Raw genomic sequence first — 27,297 nt, forward strand, 5'->3', positions numbered from 1 at the left:
TCTAGTTGCTAGTTAACTATTAGCACTGTAGTTGCCAGTTAGGGAGTAGTGCTCTAGTTGTCAGCTAGCGATACGCGCGCCAGTTTTTAGCTAGCGATAGGCGCACTAGTTGTCAGCTAGCGATTTGTGCGGCCGTTTTCAGCTAGCAATTGCCTCGCTTGTTGACAGCTAGCGATTGGCACGCTAGTTGACAGCGAGCGATTTGGGGCGCTAGTTGTCAGCTAGTGATTTGGGGCGCTAGTTGTCAGCTAGTGATTAGCACACTAATTGCCACCTAGAAATTAGTGTGCTAGTTGCCAGCTGGCTATTAGCAGCACAATACTATAATAATATGAATATTATTAATATTGCTCAATAACAAGGTACCAGTTTAATTTAAATTACAATCATAATATATGTAAGTATGGGGCTCCATGGCCTGGAAAATGTTGAAGACCCCTGCTCTACGCAATGCTAGTACATTATACGATTTTAAACACTTTACTATAACCTCTCTGCAGTTGAGGTGTGGCCACTATATGAGGAAAAAAAACAGTAAACTATGTTGACTACTTTTTGGTTTGTAGTTGTTCTGCAGTGTTTTATTTGTTTAGAAGCAGTGAGGGAATTGAACATTTGGTGCCTTACTGTACCTCTACCTTCTTTGAGAAGCTGAACATATCAGGGACAAGGTATATTTCTTTTTATAGTGTGTGTGTGTGTTTTGTGTCCGCAATACAACACTACACACATTGACCACATACACACGCTTCACAACTGTTGACATTGATTCAGCACTCTATGAATGTTAGCGTGTAGGAAAAAAAAGAAGAAAATCTACTAAGACTTTTTAAGGATGTGTAGCCGTCCAATGGCGGTGCATAAAGTGTGAAAACACGTTTTTTTCCAGTGTCCTTCCTTTGCCATTAGGCAGTCATGGGGGTAAAGAGTGGGTCAATACTTTCCAACAGGCTGTGCCAGATAACGCAATCAATGAAGCGGCTGTAAAGTATGCAAAGAGGGGACTCTTAATGTGTTTTTAGCACCGAGTTGGATGAGCTCTGACGGCAAGCAATGAGTACCACCGACATCCCGGCCGGCCTGAGGGAGCTGCTGCAGAAATACACGGTGGAGGTGCTTCGCCACAGGCCCGCAAACTTGGTGGAATTCGCCGTGCAGCATTTCACGCAGATCCTGCAGGGCCAGAGCAACCACAAGCGAGGCAGCAAAACGGCCCGCAAAGGCGTCACTTTTGCAACCTATGACAGCGGTCCAGAGAACAAAGAAGAGGAAAAGAAGGAGGAGGAGCCTGTCAGTGAGTATCATCATCCAAAATTAATATCCTGCACTTTGTACGAGATTATAAGTGAATGTCTTTGCAGACTCCACCAAATACAACCGCAGGGTTTCAGGTGTGTGACCACCATCATCATCAACATTCGTCAAAACTTTGCATTAAATAGCATGATGCAGTTTGTGCAGAGGCCTACGACCCTGACGACGACGAGGAAGGCGACAGCGAGTCTCGGGTGGTGCATCCCAAAACAGACGAACAGCGTCGGCGGCTTCAGGAGGCCTGCAGAGACATTTTACTCTTCAAAACTCTGGAGCAGGTGTGTGGAAGTAGGAGCACAGTAACACTCGCAGGGCACTACAGTACATTATAGTAAAATCGCCATTACCCTGAAAAATAAATGAGGGACACTTTGTTGGCGAGGACGACCTGATTGTCTTCGCTTTAGTTTGTTTCCTCTTTTTTTTTTAATATATATATATATAAAATTATTTTTATAAAATTTAACTCCAATTGAATCAGATTCATGTTTTGCAGTACAGTCATATATATACATCAGTACTACAGTAGTATTGGCTAGGGGTATCCTGATACAACTTTTTCACTTATGATACGATACTGATATTGGAGCCTTATGTATTCATATAGATTCGATACAATATCAGCAGGAATCATACATACTTGATTTTGTAGTGTGGAACGTTAGAAAATGTTTGATCAAGTGAAATAAGCCAAACAGAGAACAATGGTAGGTATGAAAAACAATAACTTATTTATTATTAACCGCCTGAAATTAATGTATGCTGTCTTAAAGGGGAACTGCACTGTTTTTGGAATTTGTTTCAAAAACATGAAAGACATGACGACGGATGTATTATTTTTAATGCATTCTAACTCGAAAATAAAGGTTTGCTTACATTGCAGCCACTTAGAAGTCCTCTATTCCGCCCATAAAACCCAATAAATAACCTTTCAAAAACCAACAACAATACTCCATTTATATTTTGTGACTTGAATATTAACCAAGTATAACTGATACTGTTAAATTAAGCGCTAACGCAGGCAAACAAGCTTTTGTGCCAATGTTTACATCGACTGAGGAGCTGCTTCCTTGTTTCCTTGCTCGTCGAATTTTATTGTAGATCATAATATCGGAATGAAATTGTGATCCGAACGTCTGTGATCGGGTCAGAATATTACGAATGGCGCGTTTACATTAAACATTTTTGTTACGGTAAGGTTTTTAATCCGATTAAATTTGTTCATGTGCACAGAGCTGCTGATTACTACTCACTGCAGACTTCATGAGAGCCAACAATCATAATAAAACATGACTTACTGTACAATGTCGATCACTAGGAGGCTGACTGTTAGGATGTTCATATAATACCGTTTAGATGAAAAAGGACTTATAATCCTCGCGAACAAATAAGAACCAAGCTCAGACAAAGCGTCATTTCGAATCTTTCTCGCCATTTCTGGGTCTTAATTGAATGCCAAAGTTGACCGACTCATCAGATTATGTCGTAATCCTTCTATTATCAAATTGAGAGGCTTTATTTACAGTGTTGGGACTAACTTGTTACAAAGTAACGCGTTACTGTAACGGCGTTAGTTTCGGCGGTAACGAGTAGTCTTAACGCGTTATTTTTTATATTCAGTAACTCAGTTACCGTTACTACATGATGCATTACTGCATTATTTTACGTTATTTTTTATATAGTATCTGCTAGAAACTGAGAAGATCTGAGTGTGTTTTATTGGAGAGTTGCAGTGTCGTCCTTCTGAATGTTCCTGTGTCACAAGAGAAGAGGCACACTGTGTGTGTGTGTGTGGGGGGGGGGGGGGCGTGTCTGTGTTTACTAACAAGACATCATGGCGGGGCTGAAGCCGAGTTTCTTAACATGGAGATATTCTCACTACTTTTCTTTTGTCGAGCACAAAGAAAATAACATTTTAGTTAAATGTAAGTTGTGTCTAGGATCAAAGATCCCATCTACTGCCCAAAACAGCAATTCAAATCTGCTGAAACAGCTACAAAAGCAACATGCTTCGACAAAGCCAGTAAAGAGAGACACACTCCACCTAAGGATTTTAATGGAGGCACTGCTAGCCAGGACAACATTGATAGAGCCATTGCAGTGTATGTGCTAGAAGACATGCAGGCTATTTCTACAGTGGAGTCACCCGCTTTCAGGTAGCTAATTAGCATGATAGCGGGCGTCAAACGGCAAATGGCACGAAAACATTTTCCAAGTTCCTGGACACAGTGGACAGTGAGCACATAAACATGAAAAGCGAGCTAAAGAAAACACTCCAAACTCTGCCTCTGCTCATCATTCAGCACTGAAGGTATACACTCTGTCAATTCTCTTATTCTCTTTCATTCTAGACTTCTAGAGTGTTTGATTATCACATCCCTCTAAATGTATGGACTAGAGATGTCCGATAATGGCTTTTTTGCCGATATTCCGATATTGTCCAACTCTTAATTACCGATTCCGATATCAACCGATATATACAGTCGTGGAATTAACACATTATTATGCCTAATTTTGTTGTGATGCCTCGCTGGATGCATAAAATAAATCAACTCAAGTTATGGAAAAAAAAAATGCCAACATAGCACTGCCATATTTATTATTGAAGTCACAAAGTGCTTTTTTTTTTTTTAACATGCCTCAAAACAGCAGCTTGGAAATTGGGACATGCTCTCCCTGAGAGAGCATGAGGAGGTTGAGGGGGGAGGGGTTGAAGTGGGGGGTTGGGGGGTTAGCGGAGGTGTATATTGAGCGTCCCGGAAGAGTTAGTGCTGCAAAGGGTTCTGGGTATTTGTTCTGTTGTGTTTATGTTGTGTTACGGTGCGGATGTTCTCCCGAAATGTGTTTGTCATTCTTGTTTGGTGTGGGTTCACAGTGTGGCGCATACTTGTAACAGTGTTAAAGTTGTTTGTACGGTACCCTCAGTGTGACCTGTATGGCTGTTGACCAAGTATGCTTGCATTCACTTGTGTGTGTGAAAAGCCGTAGCTATTTTGTGACTGGGCCGGCACGCAAAGGCAGTGCCTTCAAGGTTTATTGGCGCTCTGTACTTCTCCTTACGTCCGTGTACCACTACGTACAGCGGCTTTACTTTTTGAAACGGATACCGATAATTTCCGAACCGATACCGATAATTTCCGATATTACATTTTAAAGCATTTATCGGCCGATAATATCGCCAGCCCGATATTATCGGACATCTCTAGTATAGACTATAAAGTTCACAAACATAAACAGGGATCCTAGTGGGCCAGGCCAATCTTTCCTTTTCTCTAAACTAAAACTGGGGAAATGCGAAGAGTGTTCTGGGCTTCACTGAAGACATGATTTTATTTCACAATTCGTTGAGAGAGAAAAAGGCCTGGTTAGGCGTGTGCTGTATATAGTAGTGACATGACATATAATCATGTCATGTGTGCCTTCCTTGGGTGAAGCCAGGTTTACAGCTATGTTGTGACATGTTGTTATTATGCTGTTTGTTACTTATGTATGTTATGTTGCAGCTATTTAAAATAGTTTTGTCAATTTGTTCTGGCCCAAAATAAATTAGGCCAGAACAAATTATATATATATGTATATATATATATATGTATATATATATATATATATATATATATATATATATATATATATATATATATATATATATATATATATATAATGTGTGTATTAGGGGTGTGAGAAAAAATCTATTCGAATTCGAATCGCGATTCTCACGTTGTGTGATTCAGAATCGATTCTCATTTTTTTTAAATCGATTTTTATTAATTTTTTTAAATTTTTTGTTTTTATTTTATTTTATTTTTTAATTAATCAATCCAACAAAACAATACACAGCAATACCATAACAATACAATACAATTCCAAAACCAAACCCGACCCAGCAACACTCAGAACTGCAATAAACAGAGCAATTGAGAGGAGACACAAACACGACACAGAACAAACCAAAAGTAGTGAAACAAAAATGAATATTATCAACAACAGTATCAATATTAGTTACAATTTCAACATAGCAGTGATTAAAAATCCCTCATTGACATTATCATTAGACATTTATAAAAAATTTCAAAAAAAGAACAATAGTGTCACAGTGGCTTACACTTGCATCGCATCTCATAAGCTTGACAACACAGTGTCCAATATTTTCACAAAGATAAAATAAGTCATATTTTTGGTTCATTTAATAGTTAAAACAAATTTACATTATTGCAATCAGTTGATAAAACATTGCCCTTTACAATTATAAAAGCTTTTTACAAAAATCGACTACTCTGCTTGCATGTCAGCAGACTGGGGTCGATCCTGCTGAAATCTATGTATTGAATGAATAGAGAATCGTTTTGAATCTGGAAATAATTGTTTTTGAATCGAGAATCGTGTTGAATTGAAAAAAAAAATCGATTTTTAATCGAATCGTGACCCCAAGAATCGATATTGAATCGAATCGTGGGACACCCAAAGATTCACAGCCCTATATATATACAAATAGACGTTCACCTAAGTTAATATCCTATATGATTTGTGGCTTTATTATTTTGTAGAAAAAGGACCAAACTTGCCACAAGACCGTTTTACCTTCAATCGCTGTGAGATGACATCATTGGAGTGACCGCTGAGCGCACTTTGCTGCTCGAAGTGAGGAAAAGCTTCACGTCCGTGTTTGGATTACAGTTCAGTGCTTTGAAAACATAACATGTAGATGGATGGAATACAAGATCTGCAGAAACAAAGACGGAGTCTAAAGTCACTTTTATCGAAGATTTTCGTCAATTATTTTTTCATATCAATCACACACGTCCGGTTGGCAGCTTCACAATAATAGTCCTACGCTTCACATCCGGTTTAACCAACAGAACAACAACAAAAATCGTCTTACAATACGATCATGCTATTCTGTTACTCTGTTATTCTATGATATTTCTACCTAAATAAAGGTTTTCTGGAAAATTAAATTAAAGGCTTACTGAAACCCACTACTACCGACCACGCAGTCGGATAGTTTATATATCAATGATGAAATCTTAACATTGCAACACATGCCAATACGGCCGGGTTAACTTATAAAGTGTAATTTTAAATTTCCCGGCAAACTTCCGGCTGAAAACGTTTCGAATATGATGTTTGTGCGTGACGTCAACGGTTGAAGCGGAAGTATTCGGAGCCAATTGAATCCAATACAAAAAGCTCTGTTTTCATCTCAAAATTCCACAGTATTCTGGACATCTGTGTTGGTAAATCTTTTGCAATTTGTTTAATGAACAATGGAGACTGCAAAGAAGAGAGTTGTAGGTGGGATCAGTGTATTAGCGGCGGACTACAGCAACACAACCAGGAGGACTTTGAGATGGATAGCAGACGCGCTAGCCGTCGACCTCATCTTGACTTCCTCCATCTACGGGCCGCCGACCGCATCGGTGATCGGGTGAAGTCCTTCGTCGTACCGTCGATCGCTGGAACGCAGGTAAGCACGGGTCGTGATGAGCAGATGAGAGCTGGCGTAGGTGCAGAGCTAATGTTTTTAGCATAGCTCTGTCGAGGTTCCGTAGCTAAGTAAGCTTCAATGGCGTCGTTAGCAACAGCATTGCTAAGCTTCGCCAAGCTGGAAAGCATTAACCGTGTAGTTACATGTCCAGAGTTTGTTAGTATTGTTGATCTTCTGTCTATCCTTCCAGTCAGGGGCTTATTTGTTTTGTTTCTATATGCAGTTAAGCCCGATGATATCACGTTAGCTCAGTAGCTAAAGTGCTTCACCGATGTATTGTCGTGGAGATAAAAGTCACTGTGAATGTCCATTTCGCGTTCTCGACTCTCATTTTCAAGAGGATATAGTATCCGAGGTGGTTTAAAATACAAATCCGTGATCCACAATAGAAAAAGGAGAGAGTGTGGAATCCAATGAACCCTTGTACCTAAGTTACGGTCAGAGCGAAAAAAGATACGTCCTGCACTGCACGCTAGTCCTTCACTTTCACGTTCCTCATCCACGAATCTTTCATCCTCGCTCAAATTAATGGGGTAATCGTCGCTTTCTCGGTCCGAATCTCTCTCGCTGCATTGAAAACAATAGGAAAATGTGAGCAGCCCTTCCTCCGGTGACGTCACGCTACTTCCGGTAGGGGCAAGGCTTTTTTTTATCAGAGACCAAAAGTTGCGAACTTTATCATCGTTGTTCTATACTAAATCCTTTCAGCAAAAATATGGCAATATCGCGAAATGATCAAGTATGACACATAGAATGGATCTGCTATCCCCGTTTAAATAAAAACATTTCATTTCAGTAGGCCTTTAAGTTTATTGTAATGGAAGCGGCAATATAAACAAGCTCATCTTCTTCTTCGCTCCCCATGAGACTGGGTTTAATACTGCAGGCATGCCTGTCACTGCCCTCTGCAGCCCAAATCGGGTAATTACAGTTTACTACACAATATTACCTAGGGGTGTGGGAACAAATTGATTCGAATTCGAATCGCGATTCTCACGTTGTGCGATTCAGAATCGATTCTCATTTTTAAAAAATCAATTTAAAAAAAAAAAAAAAAAAAAAAAAATGTTTTTAAATTAATCAATCCAACAAAACAATACACAGCAATACCATAACAATACAATCCAATTCCAAAACCAAACCCGACCCAGCAACACTCAGAACTGCAATAAACAGAGCAATTAATAATAATAATAATAATAATACCTGGGATTTATATAGCGCTTTTCTAAGTACCCAAAGTCGCTTTACATGTTAAAAACCCATCATTCATTCACACCTGGTGGTGGTAAGCTACTTTCATAGCCACAGCTGCCCTGGGGTAGACTGACGGAAGATTGAGAGGAGACACAAACACGACACGGAACAAACCAAAAGTAGTGAAACAAAAATGAATATTATTAACAACATTATTAATATTAGTAACAATTTCAACATAGCAGTGATTAAAAATCCCTCATTGACATTATCATTAGACATTTATAAAAAAATTAAAAAAAAAGAACAATAGTGTCACAGTGGCTTACACTTGCATCACATCTCATAAGCTTGACAACACACTGTGTCCAATATTTTCACAAAGATAAAATAAGTCATATTTTTGGTTCATTTAATAGTTAAAGCAAATGTACATTTTTGCAATCAGTTGATAAAACATTGTCCTTTACAATTATAAAAGCTTTTTACAAAAATCTACTACTCTGCTTGCATGTCAGCAGACTGGGGTAGATCCTGCTGAAATCCTATGTATTGAATGGATAGAGAATCGTTTTGAATCGGGAAAATATCGTTTTTGAATGGAGAATCGCGTTGAATAAAAAAAAAAATCTATTTTGAATCGAATCGTGACCCCAAGAATCGATATTGAATCGAATCGTGGGACACCCAACGATTTGCAGCCCTAATATTACCATTACTATGGCAGTGTTTTTCAACCTTTTGTGAGCCGAGGCACATGTTTTTAATTGAAAAGATTCTGAGGCACACCACCAGCAGAAAACATAAAAAAATGAAACTCAGCAGCCGATATTGACAGTAAAAAGTTGTTCTCGCAATTGTTTGATATGAATTTAAACTATAACCAAGCATGCACCACTATAGCTCTTGTCTCAAAGTAGGTGTACTGTTACGACCTGTCACATCACGCTGTGACTTATTTTGAGTTTTTTGCTGTTTTCCTGTGTGTATTGTTTTAGTTCTTGTCTTGCGCTCCTATTTTGGTGTTGATTGTCATGTCATTTATGGATGTTGTAGACGCCGTCTGCTCCACACGCTGTAAGTCTTTGCTGTCGTTCAGCATTCTGTTTTTGTTTACTTTGCAGCGAGTTCCGTTTTAGTTTTGCATAGCCATCCCTAAGCTTCATTGTCTTTTCTTAGCGGCACTCGCCTTTTGTTTAATTTTGGTTTAAGCATTAGATACCTTTTTACCTGCAAATCATCCTCGTCATTCCCCGATATCTACAAAGCAATTATCCTACTGATATGGAAGAGTATTACACGGTTACTATGCTGAGCTCTAGACAGCACAGACACTCAACAACGGCACATTTGCGAAAAATATTTTTAAATTGAAATTACATAAACTCCCACGGCACACCAGACAATATCTCATGGTACACGAGTGTGCCGCGACACAGTGGTTGAGAAACACTGTACTATGGAATATTATTTTATAACCTGTTCTGTTTGGTAGTCCGCAATTGCAAAATGTTTAACAGGCTGAGTATGACATTGCATTACAATATTACATATTAATAAGTAGGTAGAGAAGATTAAAACATTGTCATGCAGATATATGAATTCCATTAACTTGCACTATTGTGCAGAAGTTTGGGCAATGATTACATAAACACACTATATCCACTCATCACCCTGCATAACAAAGCAATAGGGGTCATTTATAAGGCAGGATATAGTGATCACACAAATCAAAACTATTGAAATTTAAAGATCTTTTGGAACTACAAACAGTACAAATTACATACAAAACAAAAAACTATTCCATCCATCCATCCATTTTCTACCGCTTGTCCCTTTTGGGGTCGTGGGGGGTGCTGGAGCCTATCCCATCTGCATTTGGGCGAAAGGCGGTGTACACCCTGGACAAGTCGCCACCTCATCACAGGACCAACACAGATAGACAGACAACATTCACACTCACATTCACACACTAGGGCCCATTTAGTGTTGCCAATCACTGCCTGGAAATGTGCAAAAGTTTTTCACTGAAAGGCAAGGGAGTTATAATTTAAGGGGTAATTTAAATCTTAACATTTACAATGTATGCACAACAGGAAAAAAGTGTTTGTGTTTCAATGTGTGGAGTTAAACTATGGAACAGTTTGAATGCGGAATTAATATAATGCCCAACCTCAATTTTGTTTAAAAAACGGATCAGCCTAGATCAGAGTCTCTTGGTTGCTTTGTGGAGTATGTTTCTGTTGTAGTGGATTGTCCGAAGCTTAAGCAGGCAACAAAAGTAGTTGTTTTGCTTTTCCTATCTGTTCCATAACAACTCGAATCCTTTAGACAGTCAACACATTCTATAGACAGGTTGGCACGACTTAATATTCACTTTTGTCCCACAACTGGTCCATTCAATGGCACAAAAATACAAGAGTATTGAAAATGAGCGGACATTCTTAAAAGACAAGAAATATAGGTCAAACGGTCAGAAATTCTACTACACTGTCTCAGGCTCTTTAATGTTTTCCTCTTCTTTTTACCTTAACTTTTGTGGACTTTTTGTATCTGCACTGCAACCACAACATTTTGACCATTGTGGGATAAATAAAGTCTATCCGAACCGATCCCAAAGACATGATTTTCAATATGCACAAGAATGAGGGTTTCTAAGAATCGCAAAGTGTTTACATTATTATTATTATTCTAATTATTTAGGTAGTTATTTACTTGTTATTGGTTGGTGTACTTGTAGTCATGTGACTATATGCAGTATGTGTATATTGTCCGTATGTACTGTATTTTTGTGCCAAAGAAAAGTGAGTAAAGTGGGTAAAAGATTGATAATATAAAGTTAAAGTACCAATGATAGTCACATAGATAGATAGAAATTACCCTCTGCATTTGACCCATCACCCTTAATCACCCCCTGGGAGGTGAGGGGAGCAGTGAGCAGCAGCAGTGGCCACGCCCGGGAATCATTTTTGGTGATTTAACCCCCAATTCCAACCCTTGATGCTGAGTGCCAAGCAGGGAGGTAATGGGTCCCATTTTTATAGTCTTTGGTATGACTCGGCCGGGGTTTGAACTCACAACCTACCGATCTCAGGGCGGACACTCTAACCACAAGGTCACTAAGTAGTATACTGTAATAAGATCGGTAAATTTATCATTGTACATAATGATAACAATAATAATGATGATAATAAGAAAGCTAGTTATTTGATTAATAAAATAAGGGGTGGGAGTAAATAAGTTTCACTCCTTCCCACTCCTTTTTGGATATGAATAACTTAACCATTATGTATTGTTTTCATTTTTTATGTGTTTTCATTGTGAAATATTTGTTTCTATTTCTGTACCTAATGTTATCAAGACAATTTCCTTTTTTATTATATTTTTTTATGATTGATTATTTTGCTTTTTTTAACATGTCCAATATAAACTACTATTACTGCTTACTTTGTACAACATGTGAAGTACAGAATACCAGAAACATTTATTCACGGAGAAAGAATATCACTCATTATCTTTGACAATCAAAGCATGATCGTAACATGTTGTGGTGTTATTGCGTGAACATACTAATAATCGCACACCTTTTGGAAGTGTTTGTATTCTGTGGGTGTACCTAATGTTTTGTCCTGTGACAGGAGCAGTTCTCTGAGGTTTTGGACGCCATGTTTGAGGTGCAGGTCAAAGCTCAGGAGCACATCATCGACCAAGGAGACGACGGAGACAATTTCTACGTCATCGAGAAGTGAGTCTTTTTTTGTATTTCATAACTTTCCACAAAAAAAAAAAAAGACTAAAAGGCTGTTTGTGTGAATGTTGTGCAGAGGTGAGTATGACATATTGGTGGAGAAGGAGGGCGTGAGCGTGCGTGTGGGAAAGTACGACAACAAGGGCAGTTTTGGAGAGCTGGCACTCATGTACAATACGCCGCGAGCCGCTACCATCGTGGCCACGCAGGCGGGCGCCTTGTGGGGTCTGGTGGGTGATGACCTGCACGTGTGCACAGGCGCCCCTGCAGGAGACGTGAACTACTTCCTGTGTGCTCTTCCAGGACAGAGCCACCTTCCACCGGCTGATGGTGAAGAACAACGCCAAGAAGAGGAGGACGTACGAGGCCTTCGTGGAATGTGTTCCTCTGCTCAAGTCTTTGGAGGTTTGAACGCTATTTCTCCCCTACAACTGAATGGGAAGGCAAATAATCTGTTCCAGGGTCAAACCGTGTCTCTTGTGGGAAATAGCTTTTGGTGTTTTTCCCGCAGCTCTCGGAGAGAATGAAGATCGTGGACGTGTTGGGAGCACAAAGCTTCAAAGATGGCGAGCGCATCATCGCGCAGGTAACACTTCTGTCAGCTCGGAATGGACGCCGTGTGGTCATGTGACGTCTTTGTGGCATTCGCAGGGAGACATGGCGGACTGTTTCTATATTGTGGAGACGGGACAAGTTAGGATAATGATCAAAAGCAAAGTAAGTTTATGTTGACGATTTTCAGCTGTGTGTGTGTGTGTTTTCTTGTATTTCTACCCTTCTTGACAGGCATGTGATTTGACCACAATGAAAAAGACTGAAAACATTTCCGGGGGTCTGGGGGACGAAGGCCCTGGTGGGGGGGAAAAGGGGGGCAACGCCCCCCGAAGCTCCTGGTTTTTCACCAATTTAACATGCTAAAATTAACAAAGACAGCACCATTTGAAGAAAATATTTGTGTTTAAAGACATGAAAACATCATTAATAGAACATGCATAACCCAATTATCCTAATGAATCACTGTATATGGTTCAGTCCCAACAGTATTTAGTCACTATTATTTACATCTTGTGTTCATTTCACATCCACAGGTGTCACATTGATCAGTGTTATTATCTACAGTTTATTTACAGTATTACCACATTACTTCAGTTCATGTAATGTAATGTAAACATTTCATTCTTTTCGCCAAAATAGGATATACATTTATGAAAATAATTAAACATGTTTAGTATTGTTTACTCATATTTGAAAATAGGAAATAATAATAATGTGAGGACACTGACATATTGCATGAAACAAGTGCGACAATATTTACCTTCAAGATTGTTACACCACTGACAATAGTTTCAACAGACTACATAAGAACTTAATATTACAAAATAGTATTATATGCAAATTTATTTCAAATAAATTGTTAACTAGAATCAATAATGCGACTCTTTGAATTTCTGTAATTTCATAATATATTTTCACGTGGCTTTTTATTTTTACAAAAAACCCATTTATATTTCGCAAAGCAATAATTGGTTAATATTTAAAACAAACATGCGTATTTCGCAAGCAAATATTTTTTAGCTTACCTCATTAACAACCCTGTCTGCAACTGAAGTGGGTGGATCTTTCCTCTCGATGTCTACGGCAGTTGTAGATGTAAACAAGATGAAGTCCGTAAGGTTTGCTCACTTTCGGTTGACATCCAAAAGTACCAGCTAGTGAAAAGTTGGTTTTCCTTGCTTCAAGTTGTTTCATGTTTTTGGCGTTTCACATGTACTTCCAAAGCCTTGAGACCTCGTGATCCATAGTCAATATTATCATGACACCGCGTGCACAAAACCTTTCCTGGACGATCGATTTTCCGAATAAAATCACCGAACAAAGTCGTAACTTCCTTCTTCCCAACAGTATCAGTGATTTCCCTTTCCATCCAGTCCCATCGAAACTTATTTTTGACATGTTTATCAATTTCTTTTACTCGTAAAGCGTCCTTTCTCTCGAGAACCGACAATGTTTACATATGGAAAATGGCGCTAATAACCATTATGAATGATGACGTTATTAACGTCATCATTCATAACAGATGTCCTGATTGGTCACAAGGAACATATCGACCAATCAACTACGGCGTAATATAAACTAAATCTCGAATTTTGATTTAGGGTCGGAAAAAAAACCGGAAAAACGGGAGATATTTTTTTTTTTTTCCCGAGATTAAAAAAGACGGAATTCCGATTTTAGACGGAAAAATCACATGCCTGTCTTGAGACATCAACAAGGAAACGTACCTTCCATATGAGGACCGGTGAACAAGTTAGGACTGACATCATGGTCCCAATACGGAAAACCATTGCATCCAATAGAGAATGTCTCATATGCACCCCTGGTGGTGTAATCTATCAAAATGAGGGTGATCCCAAAAAAGAGGGATTTTTCACATTGAATGTGTGTCGGTTTTAAAAGTGCTCCCCCTCTGGTCAACATATGAAATAACAAGTGTGTGTAAGAAATTGAAATGTGCACCCTTTGGCCAAAATTAACTAAAAAAAATGAAAATAAATATTTATAAAGCGACATACTGTCATAACTTGAAGTAAATAATGAAGATTAAAAACCAATTACAAAGAAAAAAATCAAAAAGATAATTAACCAACAGCTTCCATTTTTTACATGTGCATAGTATGTATATATTATTAATGTTGTAAATACAAATCTTTATATATCTAGAAAGGGTGGTCCTAAAGAGGGACGCATTTTTCGGAGGTCTCAAGAACGTAACAAATACAACATTGTGTGTGTGTGTTTTTTTTATAACAGACGAACGCGGGCCAGCAGGACCAAGCGGAGGTGGAGGTGGCTCGTTGCTCTCAAGGACAATATTTTGGAGAGCTGGCTCTGGTGACCAACAAACCTCGTGCAGCTTCTGTCTATGCTGTTGGACACACCAAATGTTTGGGTAGTTTAACAAACACTTTTTAACACAGCTACAAACCAAGGTTACCGTAGGAAGTAACTTAAAGGAAATGTATCTGTTCCAGTGTCAAACTGTCACCATCTTTAAACCATTAAATATTACTTCAAACATGGTGCCAGTACAGTTAACTACAATTCTAACATAAAACAGAAGCAGTGTGACGACACAAGTCAAAGATCATACGTGCACAGGAGCATTCTGTTTTTAAGGACTTTGGCCTATTGCAAAATTACTAGTCAAAGATCCTCTGTGAAAAGAGTGCCCTGGTGTTTTTTTAAACTACTGCAAAAACACTAGTCAAAGATTGTTTATATGACCAGGGTGCTCTGCTCATTTTAAAGGGCCTTTATATACTGGGAGCTCTCTGACTAGCATTTGTTTCACTCATGATCTTTTATGACAGTAGTGCTGCTTTTTAAGGACTTAAGGCAAATTTGTTAGTCAAATATCCTCTTATGTAAGAAGCACTTTTTAATGAGCTAGTCAAATATCCTCTCCTAGACAGGAGTGATCTGCTGTTTTTAAGGGGCTGCTCCAAAAACACAAGTAAAAGATTCTGTACTTGACAAGAGTGATCTGATGTTTTAGGGAGCTACTGAAAAATTACTAGTCAAAGATCTTCTATATGACCAGAGTGCTCTGTTTCTTAAGGACATCATGCAAAATTGCTCGTCAAAAAATAATTTTACTATATTTTAGGAGCTACTGCAAAAACACTAGTTTAAGCTATATGACAAGTGTGATCTGCTCATTTTAAAGCAACTGCAAAAAATATGAGTCTTCTGCAAATATATACCAGGGGCCGTACTTATCAAGCTTCTTAGAGTGCCATTTTACACTTAAGTCCTGAGAATTTGCGAAATGTAGTCCTACTCTCAAACTTAAGAATAAAAGCTTTTTATCAACGTTCTTAAGTCTAAGAATCACTCCTACTCTCCACGATATTTAAGAGACCTTCAGAGGTGTCTTAAGTGGTTAGGAGTTGCCAGCAGGGGATGGCACTGAGGCGAGAGAGACGTGCGCGAACATTCAGGGAGCGGAACAATGTTTTTTTTTTTTTTGATGACGAGCAGCTGATCAAACGGTATCGTTTAGACAGAGCGGATATTATTTTTGTCACAGATTTAATACTTTTCGATTCCTTGTTGATTTCTGCATGTGTCTGCAGTGGGCTAGTATATATAGAGCCACCCACACCACTTTCAAATTAGTTGCCTAATTAATGAATTGGAAAGAAAATGTTATGACAGTAGCGTATGTGTGTGGCCGTGAGGTGAGTGACGTCAGTGAGTGTGTGGGCGATAGAAGAGAGGGAGCGGTAGCGTGAGTGCCGGCGGGGACTAGTTTGTTTTGTATTATTTTGTAGTTTATTGTCAAAATATACACTCCCATTGTCCACTTAAATATTTCCAAGATATTTCTTTATTCTTAGACAACGGATTCCCTTCCGTGATTGGTCATTTCTATGGACACAGAAATGACGTCACCTAAAATTCCGTTTACGGCACATAGTAATGTCGTAATTCAGCACTGAGTGTGACACTAAAGATTCAGTCCTACACTTCGCTGAAAGTGTGAGTAAGACGCTTGATAACTAACTTTTAAGTGCAGCTTTCAGCGAAGAATTTATTTACTCTTAAGTCAACTCTTAGCAGACTTCTTAGGAGTAATTCTAGCGATTGTTCAGTAGTTTAAAAACAGCAAAGATCTTCTGTTCAGTTTTTTTTTATATGGACACAATGCAAAATTGTTAAGTCAAAGTTCCTTTTTTGTAAAAAGCACTTTTTGTTGAGTGACTGCATAAACGCTAGGCAAAGATCTTCTATATGACAAGACTGCTGTTTTTCAGGACATACTGCAAAATTGCCTGTCACAGAAGGACTTTGCTATTTTAAAGGAGCTACTGCAAAAGCACTAGTCAAAGATCCTTTGTGTGTGACTGGGGAAGCATCACGCCAATGATGACATCATCGTTGTGTTGCAGTGATCGACATCCAGGCTTTCGAGCGTCTGCTAGGTCCGTGCAAGGAGATCTTGAAGAGGAACATCTCTCAGTACGAAGAGCAGCTTGTGGCGTTGTTTGGTTCCAGCGTGGATTTGAAACACTAGCACAACTACTACTACATGTAAAATACTAGCTTTGTAGTGTATGTATATATATATATATCTATATAGATATCTATATATATATATATCGATATATATATCTATATCTATATATATAAATATATCTATATCTATATATAGATATAGATATATCTATACATATATATGGATATATATATCTATCTATCTATATCTATCTATATATATATCCCCAATGGAAGATTTAGGCTTGTGTGCCACATCCAGTATTAAAAGCATTCTAGCTAAATATGCCAAGTTTGTTGTAGTTTTTTTAATTTGAGTTACAAAATATGAAGTGCCATCAGCAGACTCCCCAGAGGGGTTTGCTAACCTTCTTGTGTTACAAGTATTTACACCCAGGAACAAAAAAACAAAACTGAAGAACAGCCGTCTGTTTCCACACTTTGTTCTGGCAGAATCTCAGAGTTCAAGTCTCCGGTGAGTGTCACTATTTAAAATATTTACAAAGTCCTGTGTTCCAAAAGTGAAGCATGATGGATGACTGAGTGAGTTCCAGATGTGAGGGGATGAACTAAGCTGGTGGAATTAAAAAGGTGTGGTCCTCTGCAGGGTCTCTGGTTTATTTACATTTTAAAATGGTCTTCTTCCTACCATCCTCTTGTGAAAACAATCAGTAAGACCATTCAGTCAGTCACTCAGACTTGTTTATCAGCAAGCCTGATGTCTTTTTCTTCCAATAAATAGAAATACAGCAGAAATGGTAAAAAAAAAAAAAAGATTGATTCTGGTGTGATCCATCCCAGAGTTCTTTAGAGAAAGGACCAAAACACCAGACAGGAGTGACAAAAGGGAGGCAAAGAAGAAAAAGTGATATTCCTCTGGTTTCCTGAGGCTGGTGTGAGAAGGTGTGTCTCCTGGCAGTGGCTTACACAGACGTGATGACGATCATGAGGTGAGGAGAAATACTGGAGATCCTGTTGAGAAGGTCGGGGGCCAGCTGAGATAAGTGGCTCTCGGAAAATTCACATGGGGGGAAGATCTGGAGCACGTATGCCGGCTAGGAAACCAAAATAAATCAGTCAGTAGATATAAACACCTTATACATTCTGCACAAATATTGATAATGCAACACAATAAACAGAGCTAACAGTATATTTTTACTAGGAATAAACATTTATCTACCTAAACTGCAAAGTGGATGGGATTGGACAAATACTTTTATTTGGGCGTAAAAAAACCAAACAGTTATGGCCGAATTTTGATGAAACATTCAGGAAATGTCAGAAATCTTGGGGGTGATCCAGATCATTTATGTTACAAGTCTGAACTATTGTGTGTGTAAAGACTTTCAGTTGTGTGGTTTAATTAAAATGACAGCGACCCGCCACACCCACAGAGACAAAGAAAGTGGATAACTGACGAGAGGGTTCACTCTATTTAATTCTGCTATAGTACAAATATGCCTAGCTGCTAAACCTGATTAAAAGAATGAACCCAACAAACAAAGATTTTGATGAAACTTTAAGGAAATGGTATAGAATAAGTAGTTGAATTTGGGGGTGATCACCCTCTGAAGTCAGGATTTTTTTTTTGGGGTTGGAGGCGTTCTTTAGAATAGGGAGAAAAGGTCTGGCTGACGTCTGCGCTCTGAGTGTTTTTCTAGTTTTGTGAGATTTGTTCTTCGACCAAAATTTCGGCCCGATTCTCCTACGCTGTATCAGTTATCAAACATTGTGCGTAACAAACTAGTCCATTCCACAGATTCAAGTGCCCAAACAAAGATTACCACACTTTGGTGACTCAATCTGTGTACTTTTTAGTACAACTGCAAATTGCAATTTCCAACACTTTGATAAAAAAGGTGAGAAACATTTGAATTGAAGAAACAACTCCAAGTAAATTATGACGGTGACGTATGTGTGGCTCTCCATAAAAGGTCAAATGTTTTTATCCATTTAACCATTTAAATGTTTTCTGCATGAAAACTTGTATTCTCTATAAAATGTGTTTGTGTGAATACATTTAGTTTTCTTCATCAGACCGTTTGTAACGAATTACTGAACAAAAGAAAAAAGTTACCAGTGTTTAAACATTGCACAATAAAGAAACAACAGAAGCCATGACATAACAGCGGTAAGGTGCAAACAATATCTGTGATGAGTGGCATGTCAACATCACAAGGGTAAGAGAGTAGCAACATTCCAATGTGTAGATAAAGTGATTGGATGCTGGACCACTCATGAAACTTCAAATGCAGCTACCATCATTTCGTGGCGCTAATAAAAGAAAAATATCCAGAGGTTGCCTACAGCCACAGCTATCAATACAAATGTTTTTTGACCTGACGCTAGTAGTTATTTAACTTTGTGGATGACACACACCTGGTGACTACAGAAGAGTCTGCAGCTAACATAATGGAGCATTCAGGGCAATAAATCAAAAGGGGCTTCACCTGATTGGAACCTGGATTGGGGACATTAATAATACCAGCAGCCAACTTTGCCTGCAGGTAGTTGATGAAGGCGGACTTAAGAGCTTGAGTCTGGCTCAGAACATCCTCTTGATCCCGCCCACAAGGCAGTGCGAGCAGAAGGCAAAAGTCACACTCCCCCTGTAGCGACAAAGCCATTGGAAGAATGAGACAAGCGAACAGCAGAGTCAGGTGTGCCACACATACATACCGTCATTCTTCTGGCAACGCTCTCCAGTTGAGAAGCCTCCAGCCTCATTCTTTGGACTATTCTGAGCAAGCCGCCGCCTTCCTGGTGAGGCAGTGACCGATGAGCCAAGGATTTGTTGCCGCACACAAAGTGCAACTGGACTGCTGCGGTGTCATTTTTCAGTGCGAGCAGACCTTGCCACACGATGGGGTATTTCTGCAAGGACAAGCATGCGTTTGTGAAATGTGTAATACCACCACTTGTTCAAAGAGACATTTTGTCATGTCTTACCGTGAGCAACTGCACCATGTTGACAGGCTGTGCAATCTTGCCGTCTGGTTTGGCCTGGAGTTCAGCACCCTGAGGATGCGTGGAAAGCCACACGTTAATTCACAAGAGCACAGAGCTAACATTAGCATCAACAGTTCTAGAACACCAGAGCCACAAAATTAGTAAACTCTCATCTTACAAATAAAATTGAAGGAAAAATGTTAAGGATACAGAAATATACAATTCATAAACATTTTTTTAGCTAGTCCCACTACTATTTGGAAGCAACAAAAAGTGAAACAGCAGCAAACTCACCATGGTTGGAGTGACATTCAGCGGGGGTTGACCATGACCGACATGCGTTGTTTCTGGCATCTGAGAATGGATGCTTCTTGAGTACATCCCAGAATAATCTGGGAAGGTGCCACTTGGTCCTGGTGGCAAAAGAGGAGCTCTCTGAGGAGATGCCATTGCAGGTCCAGGGTGCCGGATGGTCATTAATCCATCTTTAGAAAGAGGGGAGTGGGGCCTTTTTGCCTCCAATGGCTTTGCTAGATCCTTCTCAGACACAACTTTGGGTAAGACATGTGGCCTTGGAGACAAAGACATGGGCAAGCTGGAAGGCGCAGAGGTGGGGGGATGAGTCTCCTGAAGGTGTGCAGAATGAGGGTCTGTGGACCCTTGTTGGTGCAAGAGTACGCACATCTCCCTCTGTGCTATATATGCTTCCATTGACACATTGCTCCGAAAACCTCCTCGAGCATCTGACTGCATGGTCTCTGGTTTTAACTGTGTGGCAGCTTGTCGTCCCTGCTGATGGAAGCGTCTTGATTCTTCCTGATCTACATCATGAGGCCTCAAAGAACCCGGGTTGACCTTGAGGACCTTCTCTCTGCCAACAGTTTGGGGTGATGGTGGGCGTTGCTGCATGGAACCCGACCAGGGAGATGCGAGAGAATCACTATGCATCCCATAGCTCACCACAGAGAGTGGCGGAGTATTGACTCTTACATCTCCCTGGACAAGATGTCCCACTGGTATGGACTGTGTAGCACGGTGAGGAGACATACGGCCTAAGCCTCCAGGCACACTGTGAGGTGGCATGATGACAGATTGCTCTGAATGGTGCACACCCGTGATAAACTGTTGCATGGCGGGATGGCCAGTGGGTAACATTACTGAAATGCCCTTAGGCGATGACGAGCCAATAGGTGAGGACACCTTGGTAAATGGAGAGTGTGGATGACCTGACTTGCGCGGGGACCGTGGTTCCTGTTTAATCCCACTAAGATGCGAAGATCTGTCACCAGCAGTGGTAACAAAGCCTACATGGTTTCCAGGGGGAGAGGGTAAATGGGGGCTTATTGCTGGACTTATGGCAGAGGTCCACGGTGCCTTCGAGCTGTCTGCACTATGTGGCTCTCCACAGTCCATTTTCTTCTGATGTTTTGTAGACAGGTATTCTTGATGGTACATTGGGCTGATGACTTGATTACCCACCCCCTGTGTAAGACGCTTCACTACTCCCTGAGGTCCAGAGTGATAGGTAGATTCCATTTTGTCCAAACTAATGCCCTCTTGTTTAAGAGCAGACTGTGGTTTACCAGGATGCCCGTGATCCGTCTGCATTGACGACTTCTGAAGCCCCGACTGAGCATGACCATACATGTCCTGTTTAATTTGCGGCATAGATACCAGCTGCTGAGATTCCATGTCACCTGGTGTTGCTTGTGGAATCTGACTTATTTTGGCACTTATTCGTTGCGGTCCCTCAGTTTTTTGTCCTGAGTGGGTCAGTACCACTACTCCTTCAGACGTATTTACCCGAAGGCCTGGGCAAGATCCTGTACCATGAGTGGTGCTCTCAATAAAGCGTGTTGTACTTCCCCCTTCATCACTAATAATAGGCCCATGGTATGAACCAATATCATCTTTGCCAGTCCTATAATTGGGTTTGGGTAGACCGATGTCTGCACCTTGATTCACAATGTTGAGATTCACTTTGTCTTCATGATCAGGAGTGTTGCATACACGACTAATGACAGAGGTTGCAGTGGAAGCAATGACTGAGATCACAGACTTGGTCTCAGGGGATGGCAGTAAAGCTGGTGGTCGAACAGACTGGGACATTCTTCCATCGGGTAAGGGTGACTTAATATGCACTACTGCTACAGGAACATTACGTTCAGAAAGGTTTTGATCTTGAACCATGGGCAGATTTGTGAGAAGGCTACTTCCTGGCAGAGGAATATTTTTATGTTTCAAAAGGATTTGCCTTAGATCACTTGTGCCACGATCGATATCTAAGTTTTCAGAGTCAGTTGAAGGTTGATGATCTTTGGGTGCTGAAGGCAAAACTGGTGAAGTGAGAACCCCCGCATCTTTAGATTGGTGGAACCAATCTGGTGGGGAAACAGGTGGTTTACTGTTTTGAATGGGTCTTATATTTGGTCTGTTCGCCAATGGTGACTGAGAGGGGGCTTGACAGTCGGGTGGCATCTGTTGAGGCTTTGCACATGCTGAACTCTCAGACTGGGGGTGAATAGATTTGAGATTTTGAACTTTCTCTTCAGTTGATGATTTGGACTCAATTTTGGCATCAGCTGACTTGAAATCTAAAAGGTCTTGTTCAGGCTTCCATGTAGTGGTGGTAATAACAGCAGCAGCTGATGATGATGGAATAACCTCAGGGACAATCTTTACAACAGACATACTTTGAGCTGTAACAGTTGGCATCTCTTCACATATTGGAGGACTTTCTTTGGAATCTTTCCGCACTTGCTTTTGGCCTTTAGGACGTTTGGGTGTTTTCGGTCTTCCTTTGTTGCCCTTTTTAGGTGTGGCGTGTAAGAGAGGCTTCTCCTGGATGGTAACAGTATTAACTTCAGGTTCTTCTTTCTTGGCTGGCTGTACAGAGTCTTGTATCTCTGGTTCTGAACCTACAGCAACACCTATAGGTGTTGCTTGGGATAAGGTGACAGCTGCATCCTCGGGAGTGATTGAGTCAATATCAGCGATGGAGTCAATAGCAGCAATTAGTTCTGTCTCACTGGCCGAATTAGGTTTTTCTTCCTCTGAGAAACCTTTTAAATCTGTGAGTGGGCCAGTTGGCGTTGGAGGTTCTGTTGGAAAAGCTGGATCTGTGAGCTTGGCAATGTTCTCCACCGCCTGCTCCAACTCCATTTCTTGTGAAATCAAACTGTTTGATGTTACTAGCTGTTCCTTTTTTTCCAAAGAAGAATTGTCATTTTCATCATTGTTCCCTCCTCTGCTGGTGCACTTTGAAACATGATCTTTCACCTCTTTGACATTTAGCCTTATTTTAAGGTTTTTCAGAACAGGAGACTTTGGAGTCCTGGGTAACCTCCCTTTCCCTTTACCAATCGTATCTTTTTCTGAGGTGTTCTTTTCTTCAAACACAGGGGAATCTTCCTCTTTTCCATTTGATTTACCTTCAAATAGGTTTTCATTCATTTCTTTGTCTTTTACCGCTTCTTTAATATGTTTGTCTTTCTCCTCTTTCCTTTGATCAACTTTAAGTGATGGCTCTCCTTTAAATGTATCTGAGTCTAGCAAAGCCAAAGTATGATATTCTGTGCTATCCGTTTCCTGATCAATGCCCTCGGTCAACGTTGATTTTTCCCCTTTCTTTGTTGAACATACTTGCGCAGTAGACAGCTGACTTGATGGACCTTTTGTGGCACTGGGGGATGATTTCCCCTTGAATATTTTAGATATCTTCTCACAACTCTCAGATTCATTTAATTCTATGTCTTTGGTTTCCATTTTTAATTTTTCTGTTTTGACTTTTGACAAATCTTCACCCTGCTTTCGATTCTTGGGAGGTCGGCCCCGTTTAGCTGCAGGAGCTGGAGCAGGAGAGTCTTGTTCAATATTCTGTTGCTGTGTTTGCTCTTTGTCTGTGACACGTTTCCTTGCAGAGCGTGGGGACTCTTGGATATCTTTTACAGAGCGACACGGCACTTCTTCTTCAACTTGGGTTGCGTACTTAGATACCACATTCTGACGTCTTGCCCTGCCTGATGATATGCTTTGCTCTGAGACATCGGCATCTGATGCATGTACAGGAGATTTGCTTGTGGACTTAGATTCCGCTCTTGGAGAGGATCCACGTTTCAGCTTTTCTTTATCTATGCGTTCACTCTTACGTGTTGCTTGTTTTTCAGGAGCCGATGCACACACAACAACAGCTGAAGTTACTTCAGACGGAGATTGTTTGCACTTTTTATTTTTAATTTCCTTTGTTTTATACTCTTTGTGCGCAGATGGATCTGACTCACTGTTTGCCTCATCAGCAGGCGTTTTACAAACAGGAAGCGTTTTTTCTTCCTCAGGCTCTGAAACGGTATAATATATCTCTTTGTTGACAGAATCCAAGTCTACTTCTTGACTGGGTAGTGTTGAGGTTGTGGCTTGAGGCACTTCTGGCTTTATTGCTTCAGGTTTAAGCTCTGGTTCGGAACTACTGACAACCTCATGAGCATTGCTATTTCCTTTAGCTTCAGGGTTGATGTACTCCAGTTTAATTTCAGATGTAGAAAGTTCACAGCTATCCTTTAAATGACTGGATTCTTGTTTGACAGGTGGCTCTTCCAAATGAGGGATAACAGGTGATGCTTCTAAATGAGGGGTCTCTTTTGGTGGATAATGCACAGGTTCAAGTTTTATTTCTTTTTCCTGTTTAATATAATGTTGAATGGGAAGTAGCTCAGTGGGTAACTGACTTGTCTGTTCTGTAGGAGGAAAGTAATTCAACACAGCCTGGGAGATGGGGGATGTTACCCGGGCTTCAGTTACTATGTCTTCGGCTGGACTAATGGGCTTAATTTCTGGCTCTATGATAGATTCTTTCGCTTCAGGTGATTGCAATGCTTGTGGCTCTTTAGGAGGTCCTTTTTCAAATTTAATTTCAATTGCTGGCAAATTTTCTTTTGTTTGTTTGTTTGTCACCTGTGTTTTATGTTTTTGCTGTTGTAGTCTCATGAGTTCCAAAAACCGACTTTGGAAAAGAACCACGGGACCAGAGTCAATTTCACCACCTACAGTTGCTTGTTGGCTACTGTGTTGGTTTTGAACAGGCTCAGATTCTTCGTATTTTCGTTCCAGATGCTGAAGACGTCTAGAGTCCAACTCAAAAACCGGGCTGTGAAAAAAGCGGGACGCAAATAGCTCTCTTCGTTCTTGTTCTTCTGGTTTTGGCTCCTCTTTTCTATCATCAAGTTTGTCCTCAGACCCACTACGGATCTTTTTCTTTTTCATGTACCAGGATGGTGTCGGGCGTGGTGTTGATTCTATCTTCTCAGTATCTTTCCGGTTGCGAAAACTTGCAAAGTCTGAGTCATAATCTAAGAAAGACCAGTTATCTTCTCTGGAAGATGAAAGGGATTTTGCACGTTCAAGCAGAGCCTTAGTATCAGGTGTGATAGTATGGTCAAGCGCAAAGGAGTAAAATTTATTTCTTTCCAGATGCGCTGTTTTCGGGTCTGAAAATCTCTCACCCCTTGGCCTCTCTGTTAAAGAATTTGATGTTGATGCCACTGGAGAACGGGGTTTGGCTTCTCGATCCTCTTCAGAGTCTGATCTTACCTCTCCTGGCTCTATATCGTGCCAAAGGCCGTACTCCAAACGTTTGCGATTGTGGACGTTTTTATTTAGACTTCTTGAGAAGTTTAGGTCAGGTGGAAAATCTTGCTTCACTCTGTTGTCCCATCGCTTCTGTTGCTCCTCTTCTGTACTAAGTAAATTAGTGTTGGATTTGTCTGTGTGAGTACTTTGTGTCCTTTTGATAAGCAAGTCCAACTCTGGGTTATGTTTTTCATTTCTGGCTGGATCTTTCTGAGAATGACCAAATCCAGCCTCTGTGTGGTGAGATAACTGGTGTACTGGAGAGGAAATGTTGTTCCATTCCGGATCTTCACTTTTTTGTCTAAAGCTCCTATAAACACGCTCCCTCTTAATTCCTGAATCTGTTTCAAATGGGTCTAGTTTCTTAAGTTTATGTGATGGAAAGTTATCTGTGACATCCTCAGGTGGTTTGCCAACCTCATGTACAAGACTACGGTGTTCCAAATCCTCACTTTCAATTTCTTGTGGACTGCCTGGTTTGTCAGGTTTACCTGGTTTGTCAGACTCTCGATGCTGCTGCTGGTGCAACCGTCTATTTTGCTCCATTTGTTTGCGGTAACTCTGTGACAGATCAATATCAACAGGCTCTTCTTTAATTTTAGCACTTTTAGTGGTTTCAGCAGCCTGGCTACTGAATTTGAAAACTGCACTGTGTTCGCGTTCTCTCGTAGCACCTTGTTCTGCATTTCCGTCATGGGAAATCCTACGGGATGAAGTGGGACCTGGAAACCGCTTTAGCACTAAAGGGTCCAACAATCCCTCTGATTTCTCTCTGGGTCCTCTAATGTCCTCTTGAACATCTTGCGGAGTTCCACTTTTATCCATTTTGAATCTTGAATCTCTGCGTTGGGCGTCTTTAGGTTTATCAGAGTCTATTTCTTTATCATATGCTGCAACAGCACTAAGGTCTTGGGATTGAATACATTCCTCCTCTTCAAGTTTAATTCGCTTTTGATGAATAGCCCTTCCACTTGAATCAGCGAAGCGCCTTTTTCTTGCAGCTAGGCGATCTGAATCGACTGGCTCTTTCCCGTCATTCCCAGGCTCCGACTTGATATGTTTCTTTAGTCGACTTTTTCCATCTATATCAAGATTATCAACTTTGGCTGTTTCAGATCTTTCAGTTTTTATTGAGTCATGATGAGCAGTTGAAAACTGAGAGTCATTATCTCCCTGATATTTCTGCCGCTCGTGGGAATCCGGTTCAGATCCCTTTCCTCTTCCAGTGCCTTCGCCTAGGGCGGGATCAAGCTCTGTGTCTGGTAATGGATTTGAAGGAGATTGCCCCTTTGCTTTCCTTGATTTGACCTTTTCGGCTTTGTCTTTCTCACCTTTCTCTTTTCGTTTTGTCCGTTTGGTTTTCTCTGTGCCCACTGCTCTTTCAAGTTGACTAATCTTTTCACCCTTGTCACTCTTTGAGGGATGTTCTAGCAAGTTAGATTTTTCAGACTTTTCAAAGTGTGGTGGTGAGAGTGAGCTTACACTACCACTTCTCTCAGATGACTGGCTATAAACCCTTCGCTCTGATTCTCTGGGAGCACGTTCAGACGACGGTGATGGGGATACTGCAGGGGTAATAGGCCGCCGTGGATGAGAGGGGCTCCATCTGTTACGGTCAGCTTCAAAACGTTCTCGCTCTCTTTGAATATATGTATATTTTCGAATGTCTTGCTCAAAAGGATCTCTGTAGTCCCTGTAATCCCGTGGGTCCTCATGGTAACGTGGGTCAAAATGATCCCCCTGAAAATGGTCCAATTCAGGGAAACGTTCCCTACTGCGGGCAGCATACTCTCTTCGGGCATCGTCTGTATATAGGGCTGGTGTGCGTAAATTTTCAAAATAAGCCCTCTCTGCTGTAAATTCATGATACGGGGGCCTTCGATCCTCCCTGTTGCATGGATATGGAATAAAAAGAAAAGTA

The 27,297-nt window shown here is 40.5% G+C and overlaps 2 protein-coding genes across 6 annotated transcripts in view; one reads left to right on the plus strand and one right to left on the minus strand.

Annotated features, from left to right (window-relative positions):
• The first annotated feature begins 533 nt into the window (after positions 1-533).
• prkar2ab (protein kinase, cAMP-dependent, regulatory, type II, alpha, B) lies at positions 534-17,095 on the plus strand. 4 transcript variants are annotated; one of them, XM_062053084.1, is made up of 11 exons: positions 534-671; positions 1,023-1,294; positions 1,362-1,391; positions 1,453-1,592; positions 11,635-11,741; positions 11,821-11,974; positions 12,048-12,149; positions 12,256-12,330; positions 12,396-12,461; positions 14,556-14,694; positions 16,697-17,089. In XM_062053084.1, exons 2-11 carry the CDS (start codon positions 1,054-1,056, stop codon positions 16,819-16,821), a joined length of 1,179 nt encoding a protein of 392 aa, XP_061909068.1. In that variant the 5' UTR covers positions 534-671; positions 1,023-1,053; the 3' UTR covers positions 16,822-17,089. The 4 variants fall into 4 exon arrangements, with proteins under 4 accessions (XP_061909068.1, XP_061909058.1, XP_061909049.1 ...); XM_062053074.1 differs by having other exon boundaries at positions 11,641-11,741; positions 11,821-12,149; positions 12,256-12,461; positions 16,697-17,094; XM_062053065.1 differs by having other exon boundaries at positions 11,821-12,149; positions 12,256-12,461; positions 16,697-17,092.
• Positions 17,077-27,297, minus strand: part of si:ch1073-335m2.2 (msx2-interacting protein) — a 37,813-nt gene continuing 27,592 nt past the window's right edge. For both annotated transcript variants that reach the window (XM_062053050.1, XM_062053040.1), the window contains exons 11-15: positions 20,046-27,264; positions 19,752-19,820; positions 19,482-19,676; positions 19,253-19,411; positions 17,077-17,857 (exon numbers count right to left, since the gene is read on the minus strand). In XM_062053050.1, coding sequence (XP_061909034.1) covers positions 17,726-17,857; positions 19,253-19,411; positions 19,482-19,676; positions 19,752-19,820; positions 20,046-27,264 — 7,774 coding nt within the window. In that variant the 3' untranslated portion in view covers positions 17,077-17,725. The remainder of the gene's footprint in view (positions 17,858-19,252; positions 19,412-19,481; positions 19,677-19,751; positions 19,821-20,045; positions 27,265-27,297) is intronic.

This window comes from Entelurus aequoreus, linkage group LG01, assembly GCF_033978785.1.
Source record: "Entelurus aequoreus isolate RoL-2023_Sb linkage group LG01, RoL_Eaeq_v1.1, whole genome shotgun sequence".
Classification (NCBI taxonomy): domain Eukaryota; kingdom Metazoa; phylum Chordata; class Actinopteri; order Syngnathiformes; family Syngnathidae; genus Entelurus; species Entelurus aequoreus.

Coding starts and splice junctions, on each gene's coding strand:
- prkar2ab (XM_062053065.1), top strand. CDS start 1,054: ATGAGTACCACCGACATCCCGGCCGGCCTGAGGGAGCTGCTGCAGAAA. Junction 1,392..1,452: donor ATACAACCGCAGGGTTTCAG/GTGTGTGACCAC, acceptor AGCATGATGCAG/TTTGTGCAGAGGCCTACGAC. Junction 14,695..16,696: donor TGGACACACCAAATGTTTGG/GTAGTTTAACAA, acceptor GTTGTGTTGCAG/TGATCGACATCCAGGCTTTC.